Raw genomic sequence first — 11,723 nt, 5'->3', positions numbered from 1 at the left:
GAGCATGTACCTTATAAGTAGACCTTGCATCATACTACAAAGTGAACTTTAATAGGAATCATCAGATAATGTGTCTTAGCATAGGTTGGTCGTAGAACTGTGCTCACAAAGAGCTCTTTTAAATAAGATACTCCCAAAGTAACAATCAGTGATCAAGACAGACCTCATTTATGGGGTCATTTACAATGATTGCACAGTACAACATAAGGCTACAAACTTGACAAGCTACCACTGAAAATTGGTTCTGTTTGCATAAAAATAGCCCTTTACAAAAAAGAATTCTCCAATTGACAAAAAAAGTGCTCTGCGAATGTCAATGCCTCTTCATCGTCTCCTCCTTCTTATTCTGCTGAAATATCAAAGATAACGCTGTCTAAATTGTAGAATGTCCATGGATATTTCTACATTGTTAATAAATACTGTAAGACCATGAAGTTCTTTTCCCGTTAATGTACAATTTGAATGTTTATGAAGCACTGAATGCTTCGTGTAACAAGCGGTGGTTTTCGTCCGGGTGGTTTCCACTAATTAGGGGGACTCCGTAATGATGATTTTCTGTACATCTTCACATAATTTCTCTGAGTCAATATCCTCTTTGCTGTTTTCTGAGTTATCTAATGTGATGTAGCATCCTGAATCCCGAGGACAGTCGTTGAGGTCACTTTTGTTTTTGGAAATGTCAGGGCTCAGTGTCAGGGATGCTGCTTCTTTATCAGGCTCTTGTCCACCTGTTAAAACAGACAGATCAATGATATGCTGTTACAATTTCCTAAAGAAACAAGGCTGAGGCCATATTAATGTGACTTAGTACTCTAGATGGACTGGAAACAATGTTCAATGGGTCTGACATGTCACACCAACAGAATCATTTAAAAAAAAAAGCTTCAATCAGGTAACTGTGTCTAGACTTGAGACGAGCTTAGACTTTATTATAAAAAATATCTCTTTGGGCTCCACTCCAAGGGAGGCAGGTGGGCCAGTCCTGAGGAAGATAATTAAGTTGTAGAACAAGTAGCAAGGCCCAGATTTAGTCCTCTAGGGAGTGGGCATAAGAAGCTATGGAATATAAACCAGGAATAGTTATTGAAAAATATTCTATAAAAGATGTTTTGAGTGACAAAACCTCCACAGAGCCTATGTGATGAACTGTTGTACTGAACTTCCTCCCATTATTTCTTGCCCTGCCTTTGTTTGTTGGAGTTGTGTAGGTCCGTCTAGATTTAGAAGGTAATCTTTCAACACAGTGGCAGGCGCAGGCAGAACAAACAGAAAAGGATGGATCCACTGGGGGATTTCAGTGTCAGATCATGTCACATTGTGCTTATGGAAGAAGGTAAATAATTAGTTTTGAGTTTTGAAAAATCTCTTATTGTTAAATTCTAGGCAGAGTTAAAAAAAAACACAAATTAATGCAGTTATGTATTCAATTAAGGAATAAAGACCTGTAAGTACCTGGATTTGACTCAATATCAGCTTTTTGTAATGACCTATACAGCAGCACTTGGCACTTGGCAAAGGGGCAGGCAGCATTAAGCCCAGTTAGGTGTGCTGCATGCCAGGGACATGCGGTCAGGGGAGGCAGGTGAGGCAGAGCCCTAGTATTATGGAGGAAAAAGCTGTCAGCTTCAAGTCTGAAGCTGACAGCTTTTTCTCTATTCAGATTGGCTTGTAACAGGTTGCAATGAAAGCCTCCCCACTGTGTGACCTGTCATGGACGGAATGCTGCCTGTTAATTACAGGCGGCGCTGCATCCAGCTTTTGACAGGTACTCAGATTACACAGCAGCGGGCTTCTTCACTGCCATGTGTAACCTAACTCACTGAGGCAATAGCTGTCACAGCCTCTACGCTGTTTTAGAGGTGTGAGCTCTGTGGATGGCTTGGACCAATGGCAAAGCGCCATTGGTCCAATCTGTCCAATCAAAAAAAGAAAAGAAACCCACTGAGGCCATCGATCTCGATGCCTCAGCAGTGACGAACAAATGAGGGACAGGGAGGCTCCTCCCGGTCTCCTCCCTCAAACTAGCTTGGTGACCGGGTTGGGGGGTGGGGCTTCATTGGGCTGGGAGCAGGGCTTTGACATGGTGGGGCTGGGGAATGCCTCACTCAAATTCGAAGGTACCGCAAGTCACCTCTGCATGCACATTTGCTTACAAGGAACATGCTGACGTGGGTAGAAAGAGAGTGAGCAGAGGGTGAGTTGGCGCTGTTCCTTCACGTTCCAATCACAGGCTGAGGCGACATCTTTTTTATTTAACTTCTGGAGAGAAAAGGTAACCAACCAGGCTGTACAATATGGCAGGTATATATTTCAAGACTGGATAGACAAAAATACAAATCTTTTACAAGGTAAAACAGCTTCCGTACATGTATTTCAATGGAGGAAGTCTACCAGAGTGAGGAATAAGGTAAGTATTACATGGGTATACTACCCATGGCCTTAACAAGCATTTCATTATTTTGTTTTTTCTGCCTGGAGCGGGGCTTTTAAGATATGTCTATTGTAGTAGGACATTAAAACTGGCAATTTTGGGTGCAAACCTGCACTTCTTTCCCATGAGTCTCCCTCATGCTGTCCTTACATTTGCTTCCACAGGATTACCTGAATCTCCCAGGCAGTACTGACCTATAAACTACTAATCCTGTTTAGATTTTCAAAGTCAAGTGCCAGTTTTGTTTTCCATGTACTGCTGTGAAGATTGTTGCATATGTATTCTTTATTACATTCTTATATATATTAAATCCATAAAAGAACATGCGTATGTTCTGCCTGATAGACCACAGTAAAAATAACTCAAGACACAACTAAAAATTGTATTTCTACACTCAGAAGCTACTCAGACTACCACTTTACAGGTAGGTGGATGAGATGCTAGGACCAACCCACTTTTAGCCACTTGTTGTCTGCAAGTACTCACTCCAGCATTGGCTGCACATCTTTTTCTGGATTGGCTTCCTAGTAGTGACAAGAGCGAACCATGCCATGTGTCCACATGTCTGTAGTCTCTATCTGGGACACGTGACATGGTGACAGTGCAGGAGCTGGGAGACAATTGTCACCCCATACAAGGTACTGAGCAAGGACCTTGATGGGAGGATCACCAACTATTCTTTTAATGAAAGCTGTATATTTAAAGAGTTTAAAAGCAGCTTTTGAAATTACGTTATCATGGTAAAGATTATAAGAAATTTTAGTGATTGGGTTTATATCTACTCTACGTAGCCACACACGCCATAGCAAAAGAAGGACGCTGTTCCTCATTAATGACTCAGGAGGGCATCATAAGTTGCAGGAATGTGATTTTACTGCCATTGCGTCCTGTATAATAGGATGACGGAGGTTGTGCTCAGAGGGTCTTCAGTTTATAAAGAGGGTTGTCAGAAGCCTTCATGTAGGTGTAGAGGTCTGATTTGGCTTTACTACAATGTGGTAACCCTAAGCCCCACCTTGTCTGAATGCAGCTGCTTTCCGGCCAATAAAGGCTGCCAATATAGGGCAGCATAAGTTATACTGCCATACAATACACTACAACCAGCCTGAACTGAATCATTCAAACAAAAGTATTCAATGCAATGTCAGGGTATGCGGCGACACTCACAGTCGGGATCTTGTAGGTTCTCTATGGCGACCAGTAACCTCATTCTTTCTTCAGGGTTTGTGATATTCAGCTCACACAGGTGGCTTTCCTTTATGTCCTTCAGATCTTCTAGTGTCTCATATCCATTCAGTAGCAGGCTAGACATGTATTCCTGGAAAGCAGGGCAGCATGACATTATTTCAAAAGTTCAAGACAATCATTTTTGCATGCTGAGAGCTTTCATGTTGCTCTTAATGCCAAAGAAATAGAAATATACAATTTGAGTGTTAATGGTTTTGCTTCGCTATGGCTCAGATAAGCGAACCTTAAAAGAAATGAAAGATTAAGGAGAACAAATAACAACTGGGCCAAGGCGAGCATCTGAATATTCTGCCTTCCATTAATATAATTGTGTAGGCTGACTTGTGAAATATTTAGATTTGTCCCCTTACTTCACCTACTTACCTTGCCTAAGTTTGTTCCATCAGTTTAAGTCAGGGGGTCAGAGACCATTGATACCCTGTGAAATGCCTGACTTCACATCTGGTCTCTTAAGAATGCATAGCAGCATTAAGTAACAGAGCCCTGTCATTTTTTTTTTTACATTCCTCTTAAACTGTTGGTCAGGGCAAAATCATAAACAAATGCAGTACATCTCTGCAATGCATGCACACTTACCCATCTTTCATCTCTTTAAAGTACAGAAACATACCTGCTGATGTGCCGGAAATGCACTCAGCAGCTAATTCCTGTTGTGGGCTGACAAATCACAGCATTTTTGTAAACTGAGTGGTGTCAGCCCTGCCCAGTTGTCTTTTGCTAAACTGCTTAAACCGTCCCCCATCCTATTTTCAACAACATGAGAATGAATTGTTTATATTGTTCTGCAGCCCCAGTATTGGAACTTAGAGGACTATTCAGGCTCCTTGAGATGATACAGGAAGTTTGCACAGGACATAGGAGAGTTCTGAATTTCTGGCAAGATCAAAAGGTATGTTTTTGATGTTATTGAACATATATAACAAAATGCTTTTAAAGGAGAACTATGAGGTAAGTGATTTTCACTCAACCTCATAGTTCGAGCCGACGTGTGACAATTAAACTGTCAAACTTCGGCTCAATAGATCGGGAAGTGAGCGAACACATACCGTCGATCGTTCACTTCTCGATCATCTCCCTGCAGAGAGCTGTGACTTTCACTCACGGCTCCCTGCTGGGATTCCCCCCTCCCCACTCCAATCCTACAGCCCTGAGTGGAGGAACGGATAGGGAAGGGGGTGGGTGAAACTGGCTCTGCCTCTAGATAGGCAGAGCCAACTGTCAATCACGCAGCTGGGTGGATCTCGACAGTAACGCCGGGATCCGTCCCGGCTGCTGCAGTCTGGGTATACCGCGAGCTGTAGCTCACGATATACTGAGCTTTGGGTCACGGGAGGACGCTAGTATATGTCCTCCCGTGACCCTTGAGAGAACTATGGGGAAAGACACTTACCCCATAGTTCTCCTTTAATGGGAAATTTTGACAAAAGGGAGCAAATAATTGAAGTTCATCGATAGGGTTCAAACATACACTAACAATGGGAATATGTTATTTAATAGCGATGTGAACACTAAAGGCTCATTCACGTTTTAAGATACACTGTTTGGCGCACATCGCCATATGTACATCGGCTAGACATTGTTTTGAATGGTGCTAGTTTACATCTGTGCAACATACATTGGTTATTTTTTGATGTATTAAAAGCCTATTGATGGCAATGGTAGCTCATGAACAAATGTGCATCAACACACTCGCAAGCTGAAGAATGAGACAGGGCAAGTTAAAGGGGCAAATATAAATCTTTTAAAAGTAAGTCTGCATAACATTATTATTATTCAGATTATTGCCTAAAGTTTATCTAAAAAAGTATACATTTTTTTTAAAATTGGAAATAAGTAGTTCATTGGGGATATTCACTATCCCTATTTGTACTGAAAACCAATGTCATTGGGACAAAAAAATGATGGCAAGTCCACAATTTTACAGTTTAATGGAACAGCAATAGAGGGGGAATTGTCCAATAGGAGAGACCTCCTCCTACCCCCTGTTGTGTTTTGGGGATAGAAAGTGGGACATTTTCCCAACAGGACACATACAGCAAAGAAAATGCCCATGGGAGTAAATAAGATAATTTGAGAGAATTTGCCATGTCCTACTCAATGAAAGTTGAGGGCTAGGCTATAAGTTACCTGTAAGGCTATGTCCAGATGGGTGCTGGATGCAGAAGATCTCAATGGGGAGTGTTCTTACAATATCGTATTAAAGTGTTTCTGTGATATCACTCACCTGTAGATTAAACCGTTCCAGAAGTTCCTGTAATGTTTTGGGCCTTGGCCGCTTACTTTTCCTTCTCACTATCTTCCTTGGGGCAGGAGTTTCCTCTTCGAAAATGATGTCGACATATATAAATTTGAAATTCCCAATTTTATTATTCAACATGCCTGTCCAAATGCCCATTGGTGTTTTATAAATAATGTCTATAATGTCTCCTTTCTGGAAAACACATGTGCAAAATGGCCATTATGATGAATGAACTGAACATATATTTATTTAATCTATAAGAGCAAATCCATAGAGTACATTACCTTGATTTTTAGTGAATCAGTGTCATAAGGGCTAGGGGTAAAGTCAGTATGAACTCTTGCTCGACCACAAAACGGTCCGGTATAAGGAACATCGTCATCAAATCTGAAACTGTCTCTGTTGCTAGTCCCATCAGAACAACTGGTAACACCACCTGAAAATAAATTGTTTCGTTTTCAGTTTTTTGTCTCATTTGCTTTATTGGCTTGTGCCAGTTTCAATCCAAAAATACATGTTTTTTATAAAACAAATAACCAAAATATAAATGATTTTACTTATAAAACAAAATCTATAGCTACAAGTAGCCAAGAACCTTGTTTTCAAACCGAATGAAAGGAGAACTGGCTGTATTGTCGTACCCACCAATTAGATCATTTTTTAACTCACATGGCTTTATAAATTGTCAGGATGTGTTCTTCTGGAATTTTAGCCACCTGGCACCCTCTCCCACTGAGAACACACCTGCCAAACAATAAACGTCATAGCTTTTTTTTTGTGCTTATTTTTGTGTTGAAGGCTCAGTCCGCCATCAGCAACTCACAGTGGGTGCATCACAAGTCAAATCTTTTGGCAGGTAAAACCTTTCCCTATAAAGTTGTTTCAGTTGTATGTTTACCTGTTTGGCTGATGTTGTATACAAATCAATATCGGTTTGCTTCTGATCCCCCTGACACTTTACTACTGAATGATGTTGTTTGGAAGGATATCAAGCTATGCAATCTGTCGCTGCTGCTATCTCGCAAGACATTTGTAAGAAAACACTTGCGAAACTGTACACAAAAGGTTATTTGCTAGATGGTTCCCCATCTGACAGTGTTTTTATACTCACTTGATGAACTCTGACCACTGTTTAGGCTATAAAGACTTTCCACGGATTCACTGGCTCGCAAAGTGCACTTCTCAACAGCGTTCCCACCTGTAGGGTCACTATCTCGCATAGCAAAATGCCCATCTCCATCTTCACTCTAGAGAGGATAAAAAAAAAAAAAACACCTCTGGTTAATTGAGGGTAATAAAATAACAGTTTATCAAGTGATTTATTTTGCAAGTCATTACCGAATTTAACCTTGATGGGAGCTATAAACTTTATACATAAGAGAGTGTTAAAGTATTAATTGGTCAGATACTGTAATACATTGGAGCAATATTTAAGTTGGGCTCTGACATAGCAGGAATATCAGATACATTATAACTCATTGGATTACAGGCCACTGACACTGTAAACTCAATTTAAAAGAAATAAGACCAGCTGCTATAGTGTGAAAGATTTTCTGCAACAGGGCAAATAAATAGAAAACAGCCATTTTATTATCTTACCCTGCGTTCCTAATGTTTTCAGTGCTGGTCATTCATAGGTAGAGGGTTTTCCTAGCCTTTATTATTTTTATGCCACTTAATCTTTAAATTAAATGTATTGCGTTCAACCAAAATCTCCAGGGTCTCATGCAATGCTTCATTAAAAGAGTGAAAAATATATATTTTTTTAATTAAAAGTCCTATTTTGGTTTAGCTTTCTTCTAGTTTAAATGCCCCAAGATCATGTGCATGGCTGTCCACAATATTGTCTGCACCAAATCCCAAATGACATTCTGGACAATTCTAATGCCCAATCAGATGCCCAATGTAAGTCTATGAGCAGCTGTGTGTAAATGGATCGGCGTCGGTTTACACCAGGTTACCCCCGACTCCGGTCAGAGATCTATTTCGCTGAACCTGATCATGTCGACTTCGGGGTAATCTTATTAAATGAACACATGTCCGTTTACATCCGATTCCCCGTATGTGGGATTTCCATGGGGTATGGTAATTCAGTTTTTTCCTCCAGGCAAAAACAGGTCGGACATGAATGTCACAGCAGTCACGTTACAGTAGTGATCTCCACTCCATACAGCTCTGATTGGGAGGGGATCCATGCACGGATTGCATCGTATCTACATTTATTGTATCGTATCTACACTACTAGAGATAACATTCTTGCTATAATGTTTGACCCCTGCTCCTGTGCTACATAGTTCAGCTTATGATCCTCCTATTCCCGCAGACTTGTATGCTTTACCTTGCACCAAGTTTTCTATGTTACAATAAAAACTTATATGTAACAAAAAAAGAAAAAAGTCAGGTTGGGTGTCCTGATCTAGACTTGGAGAGGCCTATTCTACAATTACAACTATAAAATGGATTTTGCGTATTCATTATATATATTATTTGTACATAGAATATTGCTGTGTATAAAGACCTGTGTAAGATTTCATTGCAATATGTAACAATATTTACCTCAGACAGAGCCTTGATGTATTTTTTGCCCATCTTTTTCCTCATAGTCAGAGATATGGCTTTCATCTTTTTAGTCAGACTTCCAGCATGATTGGAAGCCTTGTCACCGTCTGGTGGTCCTCCTCCTTCAAATATACTGTCTGAATCGCCCATCTGTTTATATAAAGATTGCACATTAGCTGGGACAGTTTGGGACATAACAAAATCAACCACACATTTCCTCTTTCAGGAACTTTATGTTATCCATTGCAATTATACTTAAAGACTAACTCTGGACAATGTATTTAATTTAACTTTCCCCAGCAACTATCTGGCATGGCCCCCACAGTTATTCCTTTCTGCCAGTAGATATCCTCAGTCTCCCAAGTTAAATGGAACCTAGTGTAATTCAGCCCAGAAAACTGAGAACATCCTGTGAGTGAGGATATCACGGACCTGCCCTCTAAAGGGGCATCACCCTGGCACCCTCCACTCACATACAATGATGAAGAGAGCAATGCTGACATCATCACATCAGCACTGCTCTTTGCAGGCAGGTAAAAATAACACAATTTAATGCAGCACTGCATTCATTAATTCATTATTAAATCCATTTTTAAATGCAAGCACTAGAGCTGTAGCTAGCTCCTTTTGCGCGCGAGGCAAGAACAAAAAAATGTGCCACCCCAAGAGGCGTGTGATGTCACCCAACACCGCACATGCGCGGCACCATGTGACATCATGCACCCTGCCTCCAGGAAGTTTTTTAAATTATTTATTTATTTTTTATTATTTTTATTATTTATTTGCTATTATTTATTTTTTTTAATTGTATTTATTTATTTTTTTACTGTTGGGTGGGCTACGGGGGAATATTAGGGGTCTAAACAGCCCCCCGATATTTCCCTTTTAAAATAGAAAAAGAAATTGAGGACACAGAGTCCTCAATCTCTTTTTCTGCAGCATCTGTTCTAAATGATTGGAAAGCTCTCAGTACAGAGGCTTCCCATTCATTCAGAAAATATTTACTATCAGTTTCTGAATGGGGAGAAGCCCCTGTACTGAGTGCTAGTATCCATTCAGAAAATCATGAATGAACAGGAAGTGATGTAAAGCACTTCCTGTTCATTCATAACTGGGGACACATAGTACTATGTGCCCCCAGTTATTTGCAAACACTGGAGTGATCAGCTGATATACTACAATAAAAGCAAAAAGAAAAGAAAACAACGCACACAGAATAACCTACCCAATAACTGTGCTTATAAAAATCTAAAGACAAATAATATGTTATAGCGCAGGGTGCTGGAAACACCATAAGGCACAGACCTCATTGAGCTCTTCTGGTTTGGAAATGGAAGGTTTCTTGAAGCGGTCAAAGGTTCCAAAACTGCTGGTACGCTAAATGGAGAAAAATAATAAATCACTGTAGTGCACACTGATTTAAAATAAAAGAGAATTGGGACATGGTTTTATTTTCTCTTCAAGTCTAAAGAAGTACATCAAGCTTTTATTAACCCTTGCAGTTTAGGGGTAGCCCCTCTGCACGGGTTAATAAAAGCCCGATGTACTTCTTTAAGTGCTTATTTTATACTTACCTGATGTCACCCACCCTACGCTCACCCCAAGTGCAGGTCCATACGGGTGCGCGTGTCCCGACTCGGATGTAGACAGGATCCATCCTGTCAGTGTACGAGTACGGACACTCGCACCCACAAGGACGTGCAGGGCGGGTGAGCATAGGGCGGCGTACAGCCACGTACTCCCATAGAAAAGGACAGGGGCTGTGCACTAATCACACGCAGCACCTGTCCTTCCCGGGAGCTGTCCAATACGGCCGCACACGCAGCAAGGAGCTGTGTGTGCCGGATTTTTCTCAAGTTAATGAGGCCTAAGTGCCGCCGGGCTGCTTGACCGGTCTTTGCAGACTCTTCTGCCCCGGGTTCCTACGGCTTAAGGACCGCTAATGTCAACACATCTGATGCAGATCCATTGACTTGCATTAGACAATAGGATGCCATTCCACAGCTGGAACGGAGGGAGAGAGAAGGGAACACTGACTGCTATGGGACTGAGGATCATGTAAGTAAATCTGCTTTATTTGAGCCCCCTAGACAAACGAGCACTTAACCCCTGAGCTGCGGTGGTAGTAGCCCCACTGCAAGGGTAGGTTTTTTTAAATTCCCGGAGTCCTTCTTTAAGTTGTACTTTAAGGGACATGCTTTTACTCAGCTGCGTTATGCTACTGTCTCTTAAAGTGTCTCTTTGGTTATATTTTGAAACTGCTGTATGTCAGGTTACCCACCCTGCTCATTCTCGCAATGCCACCCACCCATGTGACAGCAATGCTAAGACATGACACACAAAGGCAGAAGGGGCTAATCTGGCCTCATTATCTTTACCACTGTCAGACTTGCTTCCATCTCTATTCCTGCTGGCTTCTAAAAAGACAGAAGTAGCTTTTGATGTGTCAGCAAGCTATCAAACTTGGCACACATTGCAAGAAGCAGGGCAGAGGAGGGGAAGAAAAATTCCCCGCGACTTCTGGGGATTAGACTCTCGCCCTAGCCTTATTTTGCAGCACTTTGTGTTTTAAGATGCTGAAAACAGTGCAGTTCCCTGTATCCGAGGTCCTACCCAAAGTAAAAAGGCCAGCGCCAGATTAGTTTATTTGATGTATCACTTTGATTCATCTAGTTAATGATCAGAGCAGAACACAGCCCTTGGCGCTGTTTTGTTTCTGCGAGCCTCCCTCCAGCGACGTCCTGCCATTAATTCACTGGCATGTGCCAACTCAGCATATCAAGGTCACTCTTGTCTTTCAAGGGGAACCTTTGGAGACATAATAAAACTGACAGAAAGTTCTTTTTTTTTTTGCATGCTTTATGTTTCTGGAGTTCAACGGTAGCAGTTAATATCAGTGAGCTTATAGAGTTTGTGATCTTTATGCTTCAAGATTTTTTTTTGTGCTTTTTTGGATGATACAGTTTTTGAAGATAAAATAGTGACAGATTTATGCAATCTTCCGAGGAAATATGTAATCTGCAGCAGGTTTGAAATGCAAGATGTCTTTTCTTTAAGGGAAAAAAAAAACAGTTTTGCTGCCCTTGCAGATTGAAGTTACTAAGCTGTTTACTTGGGTATGTTGTATTTGTCTATTTTCTTATTATCATTGCTAGGAAATCTGCTGTCAGGCGTTTTCTTTCTTATATGTATCTAAACTGGCCACATAGCATGACCCTGTGCAGTTCTAGAAAAACAACCCTTTTA

General features: G+C 41.0%; 1 protein-coding gene across 1 annotated transcript; it reads right to left on the bottom strand.

Moving 5' to 3' along the window:
- Window positions 1-494: 494 nt before the first annotated feature.
- SAMSN1 (SAM domain, SH3 domain and nuclear localization signals 1) lies at window positions 495-10,919 on the bottom strand. The gene is made up of 8 exons (XM_018565144.1): window positions 10,856-10,919; window positions 9,783-9,854; window positions 8,475-8,627; window positions 7,030-7,165; window positions 6,203-6,354; window positions 5,904-6,110; window positions 3,599-3,749; window positions 495-728 (listed from the first exon to the last, which is right to left on the bottom strand). Exons 1-8 carry the CDS (start codon window positions 10,874-10,876, stop codon window positions 529-531), a joined length of 1,092 nt encoding a protein of 363 aa, XP_018420646.1. The 5' UTR covers window positions 10,877-10,919; the 3' UTR covers window positions 495-528.
- Window positions 10,920-11,723: the final 804 nt, after the last annotated feature.

Source organism: Nanorana parkeri, unplaced genomic scaffold (genome assembly GCF_000935625.1).
Source record: "Nanorana parkeri isolate BGI_ZX_2015 unplaced genomic scaffold, ASM93562v1 scaffold817, whole genome shotgun sequence".
In the NCBI taxonomy this organism is placed as follows: domain Eukaryota; kingdom Metazoa; phylum Chordata; class Amphibia; order Anura; family Dicroglossidae; genus Nanorana; species Nanorana parkeri.
This window is presented reverse-complemented; position numbering and strand designations above follow the sequence as displayed.